This window comes from Balaenoptera borealis (assembly GCF_965194805.1).
Source record: "Balaenoptera borealis genome assembly, chromosome: 13".
NCBI classification, from domain to species: domain Eukaryota; kingdom Metazoa; phylum Chordata; class Mammalia; order Artiodactyla; family Balaenopteridae; genus Balaenoptera; species Balaenoptera borealis.
This window is the reverse complement of record NC_138870.1, coordinates 64213621-64234932: the sequence shown is the minus strand read 5'-3', so window position 1 is coordinate 64234932 and position 21312 is coordinate 64213621. Positions and strand designations below refer to the sequence as shown.

Below are 21312 nucleotides of genomic sequence, written 5' to 3'. Positions count from 1 at the left end.
TTTGGTGGCATATGTGTGTTCATAGTGTATATCTTACATATGAAATTTCATAAAAGTGGAGTCATATCATACAAACTTCTTTATAACCTAATTTAAAAAAAATTTATTTTACTGAAGTATAGTTGATTTACAATGTTGTGTTAATTTCTGCTGTATAACAAAGTGATTCAGTATAACCTACTTTTAAAAGCCAATATATAATGAATGTTTTTCAGTCCCTGAGAAAAAAAACCAAACTATAATGACTACATAGTATTTTATTATGTGAATGTATTATTATTTATTTAATTCCCTGTTTTAAGTAGATTACTATAAATGATGTTATAAGTATCCTTGAACACATCTTTTAGTATACATTTGTAGTGGTGGAATTGCTGTATCAAAAATGTAACTGCTTGGCAGATCAGATCATATTCTCTAACAGCGATAAACTCTAGTCCCAGAAAAATATTCCCTTAAAATCTCTCCTGTAAAACTCAGGGATAAAATGTGCACATGTGTGTTTTGCAAACGATTGCAGGAATATGAAAAAATTCATTTAAGTGTGGAGTGATGACTCCTGTTTAAAGAACAAACAGATCTCAGCTGCGTTGTATATCCCTCATTGAAGTTTCTTACTCGAAGAGCCAAAGATAGCACTAAGTGGAACATTCTTTTTTTTTTTTTTTTTTAATTTTCTGTTTTTTAAAAAATTTATTCTACTTATTTTTTTTAAGTTTTGGCTGCACTGGGTCTGTGCTGCTGTTTGCTGGCTTTCTCTAGTTGCAGCGAGCGGGGGCTACTCTTCGTGTTGGTGTGCGGGCTTCTCACTGCGGTGGCTTCTCTTGTTGCGGAGCATGGGCTCTAGGTGTGTGGGCTTCAGTAGTTGTGGCACATGGGCTTAGTTGCTCCGCAGCATGTGGGATCTTCCTGGACCAGGGCTCAAACCCGTGTCCCCTGCATTGGCAGGTGGATTCTTAACCACTTCACCACCAGGGAAGTCCAAGCACTCTTTAGATGTTTTATATAATTCTTCTTCAGAATTGTGGCTTCCGAGAGCCCACTGAAGTAGGATTGCTTCTCTGAGTACAACTTGATCAACTGTATTGGGGGAAGAGGTGCCATCTGCTTGAAATTTTATTTTTAAGCTCTACTCATATCAGTGCTTGATAAGCTATTTGTACTTTCTCTTAAGCTCAACAGGTAAGTCAAATCAATAAAACAGGGAGGTGCCGTGCTAAAGGCAGTGAAATCAAGCTATAGACCTCATGGTTTTGTTTCTATATTATATATATAGGGTGGCCATCTGTCCTGGATTGCTCAGGACTGAGGGATTTCTCAGGTTGAAGGGTGTGATTATGAACTTCTACCTCTTCCTTTACATTTCTTAAAGATCACAAGTTTTATGCTAATTATAGATGGCATGGCAAATATTTAGAAGTACATTAAAGTAAAATCACATTTTTTGTATTATGCTCTTTTCCTGATATTTGTAGACTAAAATCAGTAAAGATTTAGATAATGGCTATAGTTCATGCTTTTATTTAGAGTACTGGTAGTATGCTATTGAATACTAAGTAGAAAAATTCTAAGCATGTTACTATTTTATTATTTTTCAGCTCATGCTTTCTGCCAAAGTAGAGAATTTATTTATATGATAAAAAATTTGAGATGACTGTATGGACATTGTTCAAGGGATAATTGTAAACATGATAAGTTGCTCAGAGAGAGAAAATGTTTCTGTCATATCTTAAATGCTCTTTTTCTGAACAAGCTGAGGAGAAAGTTCCTGGATTCTTTGAAATTCTAGTAGTATTTTGGTTCTCTAACAAAAGCCAAGAAGAGCGGCTAGCTTTTTATTTTTTTAAATATCTTAAAAGGTACTTGTATAGAGCATTTCCACATCAGTACTTCCACATCGTCTTTATTCATGGGTCATACTACATGGAACTGCACAAATTAGACCCAGTCCTACAAGCAGTAAGAATAAGAAGTGTAGTGTGCAGTTCAGCAGTGTGTCGGAGACTTCAGTGATGTCAGTTACTTGGTAAAATTGATATGGAATCTTCAATTACTTATATCTTGTTTCCCAGTTAGCATCACTTGCAAATAATTCTGGGAGGATGATTTCACTTGCATCTCAACTTAATGCCTTTTTATCCACATCCTTCTGGGAAAGGTTTCTGAAGTGAAGCTTATTTTTCATTGTGTTTCTGCTTCTATTTGTAGTGTTTCAGCTTAATTCTTAGTTCTGTTGTTCCATTATAATATATGTTATCTGGAGGCTGTTCTTTTATCCTGTGGCATTTTTCAGTCTCCTGTGATGAAGCCATTCAGATCATATACCCTAACTATCACACATACCGTAATTTATACTATTTTCTTACCAACCTAAACCTTTCCCTGTACAGGTCTGTGTGTCTAGCTTCCTACTTGACATTTTTACTTAGATGTCTGACAGGCATTTCATACTTAACCTATTCCAAACTGAGCTACAGTTGGCCCTCCATATCCGAGGGTTCTGCATCCACAGATTTAGCCAACTGCAGATGGAAAATATTTGGGGGAAAAAAATTCCAGAAAGTTCCAAAAAGCAAAACTTGGATTTGCCACATGCTATAAGCTATTTATATAGCATTTTCATTGTATTTACAACTATTTACATAGCATTTACTTTGAATTAGATATTATAAGTAATCTAGAGATGATATAAAGTATATATAGGAGGATATACATGGGTTATATACAGATACTACACCATTTTATATAAGGGACTTGAGCATCCACAGATTTTGGTATTGTGGTGGGGTGGGTGTGGGAGGTGTCTTGGAACCAGTTCTCTCTGGATACCAAGGGGTGATTGTACCTATATTTCTCCCTGTAAACTAACTTGTCTCACTGTCTTTTCCATCTCAGATTATGGCAGTTCATCCTTCCAGGTGCTCAGACTCCAACACTTGACATCATTTTGATTCCTTTTTTTCTTTTACCTCATGCTTGGCCTGTTTGGAAATCCTGTTGACCTTACCTTCAAAATATATTTAGAACTTAACTACTTCTCATCACTCTCACTGCCCCCATCTTGGTCCAAGTTTCCTTCATCTCTCCCCTAGATTATTGCAGTAACCTCTGAACTGATAATACCCTTGTCCCTCTGGTCTATTCTCAACATAGCAGTCAGAGCAGTCCTGTTAAAACATAATCATGTATGTTAGTCCTTTTCTCAGAACTATCCAGTGGCCCCCTATTTCATCCAGAATAAAACAGAAGCCTTGACTAGGTCCTATAAAGTCCTGCAGTTGTTTGCTGCTTTGACTTCATCTGCTACTCTCCTACTTGCCTTGTTTCCAGCCCTCTGGCCTATTCTCCAAACACTCCAGTCTTGCTCTCCAAGTACTCTACTCTGTACTTGATCCTCCCCTCTCCCTGGAGTACTCTTCCCCTTTAAGTCCTTATGGTAAGTTTCCTCATTTTGTTCAGTCAGCTTGGTAGTGAAGCCTTCTTAGGCCACCCTATCTAAAACTTTAACTCCATCTTCCCTAACATTTTATGTCTTCATTTTCTGCTTATTTTTCCTTAGTATTTATACTATATAATATACATCAAAATTTTACTTGTTTATTATGTTATTGTTTATCTTCCCTACTAGAACATAACTACCACAAGGACAGGATTTTTGTCTGTTGTGTTCACTACTATATTTCTCAGTGCCTAAAATGGTACCTGTCTATATAGTAGGTACTCAGTGAATATTTGGATGGATGGATGGATGATGGATCAATGATAAGAATAGACAGTGTTTACTTGGATTATTCTCCAGTGCCTCAGTCTGAGAAAAATATTGGATTAATACAATACATTCAGGTTTATATGACACCAGTATGCCTGAGGATATAATGTTGAAAGCATAATTTGAAATAAATGTTCAGAAGCTGTTGTATATGCTAGGGATTATTTTCTGGGAGTAAATATATAAGGAGTACAGCTGCACAGAAGATGACATAGTGCTTTTAATCAACAAAATCTGAGAATTATATCATACAGAACTGTACAATGAAAGTGAACTTGATCTTTTATCCTAAGTAGAAGACCAGCTCAAAAGCTTCAAATGTGACTGGCCCTTGTGAAATTAAATACTCTTAACTATGTAAATATGGTTAGAATCATTGCTTTCCTTTAGGAAGTTACAGGTAAATCTAGGGAAACTGGTAATTATTCATATCAGTACAGGAAGATTTTTCTAAAAGATGTCTATGAAGGATTTGTAAAGTTTGCAATAGTTGTCTCTGTCAGGTTCCGAACTTCCTTCAGTTTTCCAATATTGTATTAGTTATTTATTGGTATATAACAAATCATCCCAAAATTAAATGGTAGAAAACAAGCATTTATTATCTTACAATTTCAGTGAGTCAGGAATTTAAGAGCAGCTTTGCTAGGTGTCTCTAGCTCAAAATCTTTCATATGGTTGCAATCAAGCTACTGGAGAGTGGGAGCTGCTGCTGAGGGGGTCAGGGGAGGCGGGAGAGTCATTTCCAAGGTCACTTAGGGTTTGTGGACAGACCTCAGTTCCTTTGCCTCATGGGCCTTTTTACAGGGTTGCCTCATGATGCAGCAGCTGGCTTTCCCCAGGATGATCTATCTAGGAGAGAGCAAGAGACCGCAAACAAGATTGAAGTCATAGTCTTATTACAGTCTAATTTTGGAAATGACATCCTTTCACCTCTGCCATTTTCTGTTCATTAGAAGTGATTCAGCAAGTCCAGTATATGCTCAAAGAGAGGCGATTATACACCAAAAAGTGGGGATCACTGGGGCCATTTTAGAGGCTGCCTGCCACAAATACTTTAATCTCTTCCCACATGCTTGCTAGCTGTAATGGATTTGAGCACAATTATTTCGTTGTCACTAAAGCTGTATTTTTTTTTAGTTTATCTGTGAAACTGAAATCAGTTTATAGAAGAATGAATTAAAATGGACAACTAGAAAAAATGAATAGAGCAAATGCCTTTAAAGGCATTAGAACATAATTTTAAGCGTTGTGAAATAACCATACTTTAGGGAAGTAACAGGGCCGAGATATTTTTTTTTCCCTAGGAGACAACAGAAGCCCCAAAGCAAACAACTGCTACTTTTTTTTTTTTTTTTTTTTTTTGGTCAAAACCAGTTAGGATTCCCCATTCCCTTTAAATAAGACCAAACAACAATGTCGTTAGTGGCGGGAACTTTTTGTTTGTTTCTTTCTTCACTTCTGATACGTTTCCATGTTTGGTATTTGAAATGAAGGCGAGAACTAAGGACTCTGTTCCTGCCAAGGGAGACCAAAGCACTTGTCTATAGGTGACATTTAGTGTAATGCTGTTTATTAAAATAGTTAGTATACAAAGGTCAGCAGTCTTTTTCCTGTTTCTTTTAGTTGATTGCAAGTTAATCATTTAAGAATTGGGTCTTCTGACTTCCTAGAGACTAGTAGCTCTAGATTATATGCTTGATATTAGTGGGTCCTAAGAAAGTTTTGTCTAACTTAATAAAATTTATTGTTCTTCTAATCAATACTCCTCTTTGTTTTTTTGCCATTTGAGAAAAAAATTTGTTCCACTTTGTTGATGTCTCTGTAAAAGCTCTTTGCACATGCTTGGCATAATATAAGCACTCAGTAAACTCCTTTCTTTATGTAGAAGAAGCAGCCTGAATTTCTATGTAGTGTTAAGTGCTTTCATGGCATGCAGAACTAATATTTAATAGTGCATGGGTGTTATATATTTTTAAGCCACTTGAATTTAAAGAATGAATAATTTTCTGGCTGTCCTTTACATTTCTAAATAATTTTTTGTCACTCCTAACCCATATCTCGAATTATAGTTGAAAGTAATTTTTCACTTGAGTAATTTTCAAAACAAAATACTTGAGTGATTTCATTTTTCTCTTTCCACCTTCATTTTCCAAAATTAAAGCAAACAGTGCCTAATCCAAGGTCTTTTTATGTGTGGAAAAGAAAATCCCTTGCGAATTATGATTATTAGAATTGATATGCATGTGCTTTCTACTTATAAACTAATGCTGTTTTCCTTGTCCTTTTGTTTCACTGCTGCTTCAATCCTGATACATTTTGCTTCTTCCTGGTTTGGATTGTATTTGTTTGCTGCTCAATTACCCTGCATTAAAAGCTTCTTGGTGATAGCAAAGATGTCCTTGGGCCATCAAGTAAGTAGCTAAAGTTTGAATGGCATGTTTGGAGACATGATAATATTTTGATGTGTACTTAGAAAAGGCATATGGTATTTCCATTTTGGTTATTGAGTCTTCTGCTTTTCTTTCCAGGCATTGAAATATAAAGTAAAGAATATAAATGATCATTCAGTACGCCTCTGTTGTCAGTGTCCATCTGAGATTGTTAGTGTTTGTATATTTACATCTTGATTATCTGAAGATGGATTATTTATTTAGCCAGTTATCTAATTCATAATTTATAAATTCAAAATTCCTAAGTTATGAATTAATACTTCTTTATAGTATCCTTTCTACAATCATCACAAAGCATAGATCAGAGTACTTTGAGGCTGGATATAGTACAACAAATTCACTGTCATATGAAAGTGAGAAATACTGTCTTATTTTGTCAGAATTTTTACATAATAGATAATTTGGTTATGAAAAGTTTTTATGTATACTTTGGCGATTTCATAAGTGACCTGTTTTATCTAGGGATTTAGAAGATACACCCTTTAAATTTATGTCCAAAAAAAATTTTTTGACCAGATGCTGTGCTAGCTTCAGGGGATACACGATGAATAAAACATGTGCCATGCCCTTAAGATCATTATATACTAGTAGGGGAGTTAGACCCATGAATACATAATTTCAAAGCTTTGTGACATATTAAAAGTCATAGAATTACTGAGGTGAATGAAACTTCAGAGATAATTTAATAAAGCATTAATTTTGTAGATGAAGAGCCTGAAGCTAAGAACTTAAATATCTAAGGAGTTAGAATTGGTTGCTAGTTCAATGTGTCATCTTCTGGTTTTCAGAAATCAGAATGAAACTATCATTTTACTGAATTCAAGTCTAACCAAATAATTAAGATATTACTGCATCATAAATCAGACAAAGATTTTAACTTTATTCAAGACCAATGTGGAAATTATATCAATTTAGGATGTTTTAGTATTTATTCCTAAATAATTGACTGTTGTAAGTCAGTTCACCACTTTGGGGCTCATTTTTTTTTATTGGCTAAAGAAGGGGACTGAGCAAGATAATGGCCAAGTTTCTTCTACTTGTAAAATACTTTGGTCTAGATCAGTTGCTGTTTGTCTCTAATAATGGTTATAGTATGTTTGTGATTTTGTTTTCTGAGAAGAGAGGTAATTTAAAGTAATATGCTAAAATTCCTTTTTTATTCTAATTGCAACAATTCATAGTATTTTAAATATATTGTTTATTATACATCTAGCATTATTAGAATAGTAAAATTTAAAAGTAGAAAAAGTATACAAATCCCAAAACATCTTTATGCTTTCTTGTTCAGCCTTACTTGTGATACCTGGTAGATATTTTCAATGCATTTTTCTGTTACTTTAATTACCTCATATATTTAGATGTTGGCTCAGGTGAACTGATTGGCACTGCTGAACTTTACAAATAGAATTGCATTTTTAGAAATTTATTGTGGTTATATATTTCAAGCATATGTAAATTAAAATATACAACATATAGTAGAGATGAGATTATACTGTATTCTGCCAACTGTTAAAAGACCGAGGCTGTATAATTATTTACTGCAGACCATATATCTTTTTGAGTGAAAAGTAATTTCACATGGTACTTCATTAGGATCTGTACAATTGAATGAAAAAACTATGAAGATCATATTCAAATTACTTATGTATTTGAGAAAAGGTATACCATCTGTAAGGGGATATTTAGGATTTTCATAGAGATTTGTATGACTTTAAACAATTGCTTTACTTCTTAGTTTTCACTTAGATTAAAAGCAAACACCAGACTTTGAGGCTTGTAATATTCTTCAGATTTTGTATTGATGAGTTGAATTCAGAAAGAATGGTAGTTATAGAATCATATTCTCTTAGAAGTTACAGTATGTTAATTATATTACTATTAATTATTCCAGTGTGATTAGTTTTTACCATATTTAAAAGTAATATGAATAGCAAAGTAGGTTGCTTTGCTTTACTTTGACTACAAAGTAGAACCAGGAGAGGGCACTATAATGCTAATATCTTTAGAAGGTGAGGCAGTTGATTGAATTACCAGAAACTATTTTGGAATCCTGCAGTGATTCATTGGTCAAATATCGATCCAGGCATTTAGTAAGTACTTATTGTCAGTTTTATGCCAAAGGATACAAATGAAAATAAAGTCACTGCCCTTCTTGAGTTTATATGTGAATAGTCTACTATTGTGCAAATGATATAGGACATCAAAATGATTTTTATATTATGCAGATTTTCTGTATAGTTAATGTTTGTGAATGGGGTGAGAGAAAAATTAAAAAATGCTTTCTGTTTTTTTTAAGGTAATATACTCTGTGTATTGCTATATCTACAAACCCTCTCATTTCAAGGTTATCAAAATAATAAACAGTAATACCTCAATCAATAAGGAGTTAGAAAGGGGTGAATAGAACTAAGTTTACACTTTTCCTTTTTTATATAGTGAAGTTATTCAAGACTTAGATATGTATGTCTTTCTGATGGAATACTAAAGCATACTTTAATTCTATTAGCTGTTCTTATAATGTATTTAAATTAGCCCTAAATGTACTAATACTACAAAAGAATATATGAAGCATATGTAAATTATAAAGCATAATCATACAGTGAGTACATATTGAACCTACCACTCAACTAAAGAACTTGAATCCTACAAATGCCTCATGTCTATCTATGTGCTTCTTCTCTTTCCTCTCCCTGTGCCTACCTGCCCAGGGGTGATGACTAATTTGTATTTTTTTGTTTATTATTCTTTGCTTTTTCAAAAACAGATTTTTTGGGTTATTTTTAAGTTACATATGTATCACTAAGGTTTGCTAGGTTTTTAATTTTATAAGAATGGTATCATGCTGTATGTCATCTTCTCAGACATGTTTTTTGTAGTTAACATTGGATTTCCAAGATTCAGCCATGTTACTGGGTATAGATAAAGACCATCTGTTTTTAGTGCTATATACTATTCCATTATATGCCTATACCACAATATCCATATTGTTTTCAATTGATGAGTATTTAAGTTGTTTTGATTTTTGCTATTATGAACAGCGTTGCTATGAACATTCTTATTTTTGTCTCTTGGTACACACATATAAGAGTATTTCTAGGTATAAAGCTAAGAGTGGAATTTTTGGACCCATAGGATATGCTGAAATTCACTTTTATAAGATCTAAATGGTTTTCCAAAGTGCTTATATCAGTTTATATTCTGCCAGCAATGCTTAAGATGGCTCACTGATCCCATCCTTACCAGTATTTGGCATTATCAGACTTACTAATTTTTTTCAGTTTTACTGAGTGTAAAATATTTATTTCATTGTGATCTTGATTTGTTTTATCCTGACTGCTAAAGAGGATGAAAATCTTTTTGTACATTTATTGGCCATTTGCATTTCTTCTTCCATGAACTAACTGTTCACGTTTTCCCACCATTTTTCTTTTTTTTTTAGTTAAAAATTTTTTTAATTGAGGTATAATTGACATACAACATTGTATTAGTTTCAAGTGTGCAACATAATTCCATATTTGTATATATTTTGAAGTGATAACCACAATAAATCCACTTAACATCCATCACCATACATTGTTACAGAATTTTTTTTCTTATGATGACAACTTTAAGATTTACTCTTGTGATAACCTATAATGGAGAAGAATCTGAAAAAGAATATAGATAGGTAGGTAAATATCTATATACATATAGATATATAATTGAATCACTTTGCTGTACACCTGAAACATTGTAAATCAACTGTACTTCAATTTTAAAAAAGATTTACTCTCAGCAAATTTCAAATATGCAATACAGTATTATTAACTCTAGTTGCCATGCTGTACATTACATCCACATGACTTATTTATTTTATAACTGGAAGTTTGTACCTTTTGACCCATTTTGCACAACCACAACCCCATCCCCCTCTCTGGCAAACCGCCAATTTGTTATCTGTATCTGTGAGTTCAGTTTTTGTTGTTGTCCTTGGTTATTTGTTTAGCTGCCACATATAAAGGAGATCATATGGTATTTGTCTTTCTCTGACTTAATCTCACTTAGCATAATGCTCTGAAGGGACATCCATGTTGTCACAAATGAAAAGATTTCATTCTTCCATTGATGGACACTTAGGTTGTTTCCATATCTTGGCTATTGTAAATAATGCTGCAGTGAACATGGAATGTGTATATCTTTTCAAATTAGGGTTTTCATTTTCTTTGGATAAATACCCAGAAGTGGAATTGCTGGATCATATGGTAGTTCTACATAGGTTTACTTTTTGAGGAACCTACATACTGTTTTCCATAATGGCTGCACCAATTTACATTCCCACCAACAGTGCACAAGGGTTCCCTTTTCTCCACATCCTCACCAATACTTGTTTTTTCTTGTCTTTTTGATAATAGCAATTCTAACAGGTGTGAGGTGATACCTCATTGTGGTTTTGATTTGCATTTACCTGATGATTAGTGATGTTGAGCATCTTTTCATGTACCTTTTGGCTATTGAGCTATATGAGTTCTTTATATATTTTGGATATTAACCCCTTATCAGATATGTGATTTGCAAGCATTTTATTCCATTCATTGTGTTGATGGTTTCCTTTGCTGTGCAGAAGCTTTTTAGTTTGATGTCGTTTCACTTGTTTATTTTTGCTTTTATTGCCTTTACTTTTGGTGTCAAATCTAAAAAATCATTGCCAAGACTGATGTCAGGAAGCTCACTTCTAGGGACTTCCCTGGTGGTGCAGTGGCTAAGAATCCACCTGCCAATGCAGGGGACAAGGGTTCAAGCCCTGGTCCGGGAGGATCCCACATGCCAAGGACAACTAAGCCTGTGCACCACAACTAATGAGCCTATGCTCTCGAGCCCGCGAGCCACAACTACTGAGCCCGTGTGCTGCAACTGCTGAAACCCGCGCACCTAGAGCCTGTGCTCTGCAACAAGAGAAGCCACTGCAATGAAAAACCCATGCACCGCAATGAGAAGCCCACGCACCGCAGCGAAGAGCAGCCCCCGCTTGCCGCAACTAGAGAAAGCCTGCGTGCAGCAATGAAGGCCCAACACAGCCAAAAATAAATAAATTAAATAAATAAATAAAAGAAAAAAAAGAAGGTCACTTCCAGTTTTCTTCTAGGAGTTTTATAGCTTCAGGTCTTAAATTTGAGTCTTTAATCCATTTTGAGTTAATTTTTTTGTCAGAAAGTAAGTGGTCCAGTTTCATCCTTTTGCATGTGGCTGTCTAGTTTTCCCAACACCATTTATTAAAGAGACTGGCCTTTTCCCCATTGTATATTCTTGGCTTCTTTGTCATAAATTAATTGACCATATATGTGTAGGTTTATTTCTGGGCTCTCTATTCTGTGCCGTTGATCTATGTGTCCCTCTATATGCCAATACCACAGTGTTTTGATTACTGTAGCTTTGTAATATAATTTGAGATCAGGGAGTGTGATGCCTCCAGCTTTGTTCTTCTTTCTCAAGATGGCTACTTGGGGTCTTGTGTGGTTCCACACAAATTCCATTGGAATTGTGAGAGGGATTGCATTGTCTGTAGATTGCTTTGGGTAGGATGGACATTTTAATACTATCCCTCCAATCCATAGCATGGTATATCTCTCCATTTGTGTGTGTCTTCTTCAATTTCTTTCCTCAGTGTTTTACAGTTTTCAGTGTACTGGTCTTTCACCTCCTTGGTTAAGTTTATTCTCAGGCATTCTTTTCGATGCATCTTCCCATTTTTCTTTTGCATTTTTGGCCTTTTTCTAATTGATTTATAGGATTTTTTTTTTAACATATTCTGGATACCAACTCTTTGTTAATTATATGTGTTGCAAATATTTTCTCTTGTTTTTTGTTGATTTCTTTATATCTTTTGGTTAGATTAATTCTTAATTTTTTTTCCTTTCTTTTTTGGTTAGTGCTTTGTTGTGTCTTTTTTTTAATTTTTGAATTTAATTTTATTTATTTTTTTATACAGCAGGTTCTTATTAGTCACCAATTTTATACGCATCAGTGTATACATGTCAATCCCAATCGCCCAGTTCATCACACCACCATCCCCACCCCCTCACGGCTTTCCCCCCTTGGTGTCCATACGTTTGTCCTCTACATCTGTGTCTCAATTTCTGCCCTGCAAACCATTTCATCTGTACCATTTTTCTAGGTTCCACATATATGTGTTAATATAAGATATTTGTTTTTCTCTTTCTGACTTACTTCACTCTGTATGACAGTCTCTAGATCCATCCACATCTCAACAAATGACCCAATTTCATTCCTTTTTATGGCTGAGTAATATTCCATTGTATATATGTACCACATCTTCTTTATCCATTCATCTGTTGATGGGCATTTAGGTTGCTTCCATGACCTGGCTGTTGTAAATAGTGCTGCAATGAACATTGGGGTGCATGTGTCTTTTTGAATTATGGTTTTCTCTGGGTATATGCCCAGTAGTGGGATTGCTGGATCATATGGTAATTCTATTTTTAGTTTTTTAAGGAACCTCCATACTGTTCTCCATAGTGGCTGTATCAATTTACATTCCCACCAACAGTGCAAGAGGGTTCCCTTTTCTCCACACCCTCTCCAGCATTTGTTGTTTGTAGATTTTCTGATGAAGCCCATTCTAACTGATGTGAGGTGATACCTCATTGTAGTTTTGATTTGCATTTCTCTAATAATTAGTGATGTTGAGCAGCTTTTCATATGCTTCTTGGCCGTCTGTATGTCTTCTTTGGAGAAATGTCTATTTAGGTCTTCTGCCCATTTTTGGATTGGGTTTTTGTTTGTTTAATATTGAGCTGCATGAGCTGTTTATATATTTTGGAGATTAATCCTTTGTCCGTTGATTCGTTTGCAAATATTTTCTCCCATTCTGAGGGTTGTCTTTTGGTCTTGTTTATGGTTTCCTTTGCTGTGCAAAAGCTTTTAAGTTTAATTAGGTTCCATTTGTTTATTTTTGTTTTTATTTCCATTACCCTAGGAGGTGGATCAACAAAGATCTTGCTGTGATTTATGTCAAAGAGTGTTCTTCCTCTGTTTTCCTCTAAGAGTTTTACAGTGTCCGGTCTTAGATTTAGGTCTCTAATCCATTTTGAGTTTATTTTTGTGTATGGTTTTAGGGAGTGTTCTAATTTCATTGTTTTACATGTAGCTGTCCAGTTTTCCCAACACGACTTATTGAAGAGACTGTCTTTTCTCCATTGTATATCCTTGCCTCCTTTGTCATAGATTATTTGACCATAGGTGCATGGGTTTTAAAGGAATCATTTCCTACCCCAAATTTATAAAGATATTCTCTTAAATTTTCTTTAAAAAGTTTTCAAGTTTTGCTTTTTGCATTTATGTTTTTAATTTCATAAAAAATTTTCTTTGTGTGTGGTATGAGAGTGGGACCTATTTTTCCAACATGGGTGACCAATTTTCCTAGTATCAATATTATTAATTGCATAGTCTTCCTACCTCTAGCATATATACACACTCCACATATGCATGGGTTTGTCTCAGAGAGCTCTCTGTTAAGGTCTTTAGATCAATTTGTCTCTCTCTATATCAGTACCATACATTTTAAATTTCAGTATTAATTTTTAGGTATTAAATGGATATTGGATTTAGTAACTGAATAAGTCACCATATACTTTATGATAATGAAGTTTCATAAAAATATAAAATTTGTTGATTTGATTCCTTCAACAAAATTCTTTTGAACACCTTCAGTATGCCAGAATCGCACTGGGACTTGAGGATTTATGGAAAAATAAGGCAGACAAAACTCCCTTCTCATGGAATTTATGGTCTCATGTAGAAGGCAGGTAATAGACAAATAAATGATATAATTTCAGGTACTGATAAGAGCTACAGTGAAAATCAGGTAGGGTAACGTGACAGAATATAATTGTGGTAGAATGGGCACTAACCAAAACAAAAAAAACTCAAAACCAGAATTGATAAATTGTATTCTATTAAAATTAGGAACTGACTTATCAAAAAACACAATGAGGGGCTTTTCTAAAGAGATGACATTGGAACACAGACAACAAATGATGAGAGTGGTCAATAATATGAAGATCTGGGGTAGAAGTATTCCAGGTAGAAGGGAAAAAAGATATAAGGGCTGCGACTGGGGCAAGATGGCATGTTTGAGGAATACCAAGAAGGCCATTATGGCTGGAACCAAGTGAATAAAGAGGAGAATAGTAGAGAATGAGGTTGGAAAGATAAGCAAGGGCCAGACTGTTGAATCTTTAGGCCATGGAATTTATTGCAAATATAATGGAAAGCCATTGTGGATATTTCTGCTTAATACAAATCTGATCTATGGTTTACAAAGATTACTCAGGCTTCTGTATAGAGAATGAACTCTACACAAGGCAGGGAGCAAGATGCTAAGTCTGGAGACTAAGTAGAAATCTGCTGCTGTGATAATGGTGGTAATGGTGGCTTGGAACAGGGTGGTAGTTGTGGAAGTGAGGAGAAGTAGGAGGATTCCAGATAAATTTTGAAGATAGAGTATAAAGATCTCACAGATGAATTGGATATGAAATGTGAAAGAAAGAGAAAAATCGAAGAATACATCTAAGGTTTTTGGCCTAAGAAAGTGGGGGAGGGGAATAGTGATTCCATTAACAGATGGGAGAGAGGCAGGTTTGGAGGATAAGGAAAGGCAAGAATGGTTCTGGATAAATTTGAGATGTCTGTAAAATAATAGAGGTGATTATAAGGCAGGTAGTTGGATATGTGAGTTCTTGAGTTTAAGAGGAGGTAAAAATTAGTAGTCATCAGTGTAAGGATTCTTTTTTATGGACTTGATGGGAAAATAAATTTTTTATATCTTTACTTGGATGATAAGTGAAAGTATTTTTGAATTTTTACTTTAAAATTTAAGGAGCTAAAATGTAATTTTGATAACTTTAGCACAATTTGAAAACATGTTAAAGCAATTCGATTTAAAAGATAAGGTGGGGGCTTCCCAGGTGGCGCAGTGGTTGAGAATCCGCCTGCCAATGCAGGGGACACAGGTTCGAGCCCTGGTCTGGGAAGATCCCACATGCCGCGGAGCAACTGGGCCCGTGAGCCAGAATTACTGAGCCTGCGCGTCTGGAGCCTGTGCTCCACAACAAGAGAGGCCACGATAGTGAGAGGCCCGCGCACCGCGATGAAGAGTGGCCCCCGCTTGCCGCAACTAGAGAAAGCCCTCGCACAGAAACAAAGACCCAACACAGCCATAAATAAATAAATAAATAAAATTAAAAAAAAAAAAAAAGATAAGGTGATTAAAAATGTGAATATTAAGTTCTCATTAAGTTTAAAATTACATCTAGACTGAAGACAGAATCATCCTCTCTCAAGATAAAACTAAAGTTTTCATAGACTGAAAAGCACAGTTATATAAAATGAAAGGATGGAGATCCTGGGGCACTGTGGACTTGCTCACGATTTGCCCTACTCCTTCAATGAGTATTTTTCTCTTTTCTGTCCTCTCTGGAACTGGGCATTGCTCTCCTCTATTAGTAGCTTGGTCAAATGGGTGAACAGCAGCCTTAAACACTAGATTGATTGTTGGGGCAGCAAGCTTTCGAGACCAGACTTTAAACCAAATGGTCCTAAGTTAGAATCTTACCTTTATTACTTAGTCTTAGGCAAGACAATCTCTGAACCTAAAGTTTCTCCATCTCTAAAATAAGAATCACATCTACTTTCCATGAAAATTAGAAATTAGAGTAGAAATTCTAACCATTTTATACTGCTATTAATTTGTATTTTTTTCTCATTACTAATGAGGTTGACTATCTTTTCATGTGTTTACTGACCATTTGTATTTCTTCTGTGAAATGACGTTGTCTATTGCTTACTGCTCTATTGGCAAATATATAGAGTTAATAACACAATGAAAGGTTGACAGTAAACCTTGGAGTACTTTCATTATCAGAATATGTACTTTCATTTTTATGAGGTCTATAATTTGTATAATTTGACTCATACCTATAAATTCATCTTGAATTGATAACAAACTAAAAATAAAACAATTACATTAATTTATTAAAGTATTGAGTTGGTAAAATGAATATAACCACCTAGGCCATTTCAATCATAGTTCTATTCCATGTTATTAACTATGCCTTTACGTAAATCTATGACTTAAGTACTAATTCTTTTTCCCTTCTTTCCTTGAGCTGTGGTAGCAAACAGTGACGATACTCAACACCTGACACCAGGAAAGATGAGTCAGCGCCAAGGGAAAGAAGCTTTTCCAACGCCAACCAAAGATTTGTATCAGCCATCTTTTAGTCCAGCAAGTCCTCATAGCCAGGGTAAGGAGTTGTACTTTCAATGTTTTTTGTTGTTGTTAATGGTGTGGTGTGTGTTTGTGTGTGTGTGTGTTTAAGGAGAAAATGACATTTGGGGGTCTGTCATGACTTTTCTTTTGGACTGTTTGGTTTTATAAAGGTTTATGTTTGTTTTGATCGTTCATAATACTCTTGAAATGAGTGCATTTTCCTTTAGAGTCCTTTAATTCCCCTTATGTTCTCCAACATATTTGGTTAGTTGTATCATTCTTCTAATTCAGTGATTCTCAAACTTTTTGGTCTCAGGGCTCCTTTGTACTGTCAAAGATTACTGAGGCCCCCAAAGAACTTTCGTTTATGTGGGTTAGGTAACCTCTTGATACTTACTGTATTGTAAATTAAAACTAAAACCTTAAAAAAATGTTTACTCTATTTTTTTAATTGAAGTATAGTTGATGTACGTACAATATTATGCACATTACAGGTGTACAATATAGTGATTCACAATTTTTAAAGGTTATACTCCATTTATATTTATTATAAAATATTGGCTATATTCCCTGTGTCATATAATAAATCCTGTAGCTTATTTTATATGTAATAGTTTGTTTAAAATGTTTACTCTTAATTCATTTAAAATTAAATAATAAACCTATCACAGGTTAATATGATTAAAATATTTTTATGAAAAGTAACTGTCCCCCTCTCCCCCACCAATAAAAAGTTGAGTGAGAATGAGAAGAGTAGTATTCTTTTCCCTCAGGGTCCCTCAACCTTGGCCCTATTGTCATTTGGGGCTGGATAGTTCTTTGTTGAGGGGAGATATCCCGTGCATTGTAGGATATTTAGCAGCATCCTTGGCCACTACACAGTAGATGCCAATAGCATTTTTCCTGATTGTGACAACTAGAAATAGCTCTAGATCTTGACAAATGTCCCTTGCAGGATAATTGTCTCTGGCTGAGAACTACTGTTATACAGTTTTTGCAAATCTCTTTAATTTATGTCTAGCTTTATCAAGGACATTTGTAAGTGAAACTGGCCTTCTTTTACTGCAAGTGCATGGCAGTGAAGAAATCAGTGACTACTACTGCAATCTGGTGCCTCTGCTTTGATATGTGCTGAAGTGCCAGTGGTCTTACCCAGCATTGCTTTTGCACTATCAGTGAAAATGTCAACATAGTGAAAAAGTATTATGAAACTAGTTTTGACCTTGCAGACCCTTTAAAAGAGTCTTAGGGACTTCCAGGGATTATGAAATTCCTAATTCATAATTGATACCTTTTGTATATTGGATTCTGCTTCTTAGCTAAAGTTTATTTGATCAAATGCTTTGAACTCTCCTGTGGTACTACTGGTAACTGTGGTGGAAAGACTTCTGCTTTTAAAACTAAGAACTTAAATTTGGTGTTTGAAAGCTAATATGTACTTAGGTTATCAAGTATTTTTGAAAATTTAGTCTTAACAATTATGTTATACTGTCTGCATAGTTAGACAGGTTTTAGTGTTGTTACTTTATGAATTATTCCTTGAAGTAGGCTTTAGTTATTTCTTTTTAAATGAATATTAACTGGTTAATAGTAAGCTACATGATCATTTTCTAATTTATTCCAGTGGAAAATGTTTTTCTAGTCGTGTTAGATGGAGACATTTTTACATAGCATTGCAGGAATTGGAAAAACTTTAACAAGATAAAAACAATTACTACTATGCTAAAATTTATTGCTTGGTTGTTGAATATATTTTGGAAAATTGGTATTTTTGTTTCTAAATGCTTTTTTGAAAATGGATATATGGTACACAATGGTATAAATAAGCTTCATTAAGATAAAATTCTGAAAGGATGCAGCTTACGTGATTTTTTTGTTCTGTGCACCAGAATTTTGACTGTAATAAATATGATTCATCTGATTCATATATCTGTGTACTAGAATATTTAGAGGAATTCTTTAACTTGGAATTTAATGAAGCAACAAAAAGGTTAGTTACTAATCATTAAAACTACTATCATATGTGTCACGAACATTTTCAGGCAAACAGGGAATTTGAGAGAATAGTACAATGAACACTAATAAATCCATCAGGTAGATGTAAGAAATTATTAACCTTTTTTTGGATTTATTTTATTTATTTGGGGGTGGGGCTGGAATATTTGGAGTAAATCATAGACCTCATGATGTTGTACCCCCAAATACTTAATCCATCTCTAAAAATTAAGAACATTTTCTTATATAACCATAAAACCTTTATTAGATCTAACAAAGTTAATGATAATTATTTAATATAAGCTAAGACCTAGCTCAAATTTAAATTTCCCCAATTGTCCCCAAGTTTTTTGCAATAAGCTTCTTGAAACCAGGATCCAAGAAAAGTTCATGCATTGCATTTGGTTGTTATATCTCCTTTAATCCCAAAGAGCCTCCTTGTTTACTCTTATTTTCTCTTGTGCCTTTGACTTTTTTAAGAAACTAGGTCAATGTCCCTACAGAGTGTTTGACCTTTTGGATTTGATTGCCTCCTTGCAGTATTGTTTTATTTGTTTCCCCGTGTCTTTTGTATTTTCTGTGAACTGGAAGTTAAATGCAAAGGCTTGATTACATTCAGGTTGAACATTTTTGGCAAGATTGTTTTCTAGGGGATGTGTACCACTTCATGCTGCCTTGCATGAGAATTCACTCAACATACGATTGTCCCACTATTAGTGATGTGAGATTGATCAGTAAGTTCAGGTGGTGACAGCCTGATCCTCTTCAATTGAAAGTTGCATATTTTCTCCCCTTATAACCTGAAAGTAAAAGACAGTTGGCACCTAGTAAATATTCTGTTCCCCATCAACTTTTCACCTAAAGGTGTAAGCACTCTTTGATGATCAAGATCAATTACAACATTAGGGTGGAAAAATGGTGATTTTCTAATTCTGTCATTCTTTTTACACTTGAAGTTTTTCTGTAAGAAAGAGATCTTAATTATCTTAAGGCTACCTAGTAAACACTGAAATACAGTACCTATAGGAAAGTCAGGATAAATGGTTATTGCCTCCTAAGTACCAGTTTTTTAGATTAAAAAGAAGACATAAAGTCTACTTCTGGTGGTGACACATTTTTTTGGCTTAAAAATTTTTTAATGTAAAGAACTCATGCATTGAAGATAATAATAGTATCTATCCAGCACATAAGATTTTTATAAGGCTTAAAATGCGTTAATACATATAAAAAGCTTAGAACATAGTCTGGTAAATGATAACCACTCATGATAGCTGATTAATAATAACCACAACAACAATATTATTACTATTATTATTATTTTAAATAAATGATTCTATTTGAGTTGAAAGCTGATATTTCGACTTTTGCTGTACTTCACCATCTTATAGAGGCTCATTTGGAAATTCTTTTAGTATGAATGGCCATGTACAACCTCTAACTTTTGCATTTACAGTGGCCGTAGTGTTAGTTATATCTTGATTTACACCTAAATGTTCCTGGGTAAGTTATGGGTAAATTAATATTTGTAGAATGAATTACATACTGAACGTACTTCTTTGTTAAAGTCAACCTATTGGGTTTTTGTAATGTATAATATCTCCCTCTGGTTTACCTACTGAAATTCCACATCATAGTTTTCAGGCGTCAGAGGTGTGTTTGAAATAAGATAAACCCATTAACTCTTGGTTATGGTGAAGATAAATTATTGGAGATTAACAAATAGCTAGAAAACCTCTTTGATAGGTCTGCCTTAACTGAAGTACTCTAGATCAGTATTTCAACTTCTGAATGGAAAGAATTCTAAAACCTTATTGATAGTAATAATGACTAACATTTAAAGTTCCCTGTGTCTCTTAAGTGCTTTTTACATGCATTATTAGCTCCTGGAATTCATATAAGAACCTTATGGTATATAAATCATTCTCCCTGTTTCACAAATGAAGAAACTGAGCAGTTGGTAAGGGTAATTTCCTTAATGTAGTTTACACAGTTAATATGTGATAGAGCTAAAATTTGAACCTAGATATGACTCCAGACGTTTATATTTTTTAAGTTTTGATCAATTTAGTCATTAGATTTTTGAGGCTCAAATTTTCCAAACCTTAACTCTGGCTCCTGTGTCTTTCGATATAACCCCATTATGTGTACAATGCTTTATGTGGAGTCTTCTTTTTCTTTCTTTCTTTGAGTACTATCTAGGAGTACAGTTGTGAAATCATATGATGAGTGTATGTTTTACTTTATAAGAAATGGCCAAAACTGTTTTCCAAAGTAGTTACCATTTTACATTTGTCAGCAGTGTATGAACATTTCAGTTGATCTGTAACCTTGATTTCTTTTAGTTTAGCCATTCTAGTGGGTGTATAGTAATATCACATTGTGGTTTTAATTTGCATTTCCCTGATGACTAATAATGTTGAGCATCTTTTCATATGCTCATTGGCCACTTGTATATCTGAAGTGTCAGTTCAGATGTTTTTGCCCATTTAAAAATTTGGCTTGTATTATTGAGTTTTAAGAATTTTAAAATATATTTCAGTATCATCCTTTGCTAGCTGTATATGTTGTATTTTCTTCCAGTCTTGGCATGCCTTTTCATTGTCTAAATGATTTCTTTCAAAGAACAGATGTTTTTAATTTTGATGAAATCCAATTTATCAATTTTTCCCTATGACTCGAGCTTTCCCCCCCCATTAAAGAAATCTTTGTCTACCCTAAAGTTGCAAAGAACATTTTTTGTGATTTCTTCTAGAAGTTTAAAGTGTCGCAGCTCTGGTGTTTATCTTCATTTTCCTTCTTAACTATCATCGTCTTAGGTCAGGTCCTTATTA

General features: G+C 34.3%; 1 protein-coding gene across 14 annotated transcripts in view; it reads left to right on the top strand.

The window, feature by feature from the left end:
- The window catches only part of OSBPL8 (oxysterol binding protein like 8), a 197144-nt gene that overhangs the window by 87302 nt on the left and 88530 nt on the right, over window positions 1-21312 (top strand). For 6 of the 14 annotated variants that reach the window (XM_082351585.1, XM_082351583.1, XM_082351584.1 and 3 more), the window contains 2 exons: window positions 6144-6180; window positions 16383-16520. In XM_082351585.1, coding sequence (XP_082207711.1) covers window positions 6144-6180; window positions 16383-16520 — 175 coding nt within the window. The remainder of the gene's footprint in view (window positions 1-6143; window positions 6181-16382; window positions 16521-21312) is intronic. The other 8 variants (XM_082351590.1, XM_082351589.1, XM_082351578.1 and 5 more) reach the window with 4 other exon arrangements.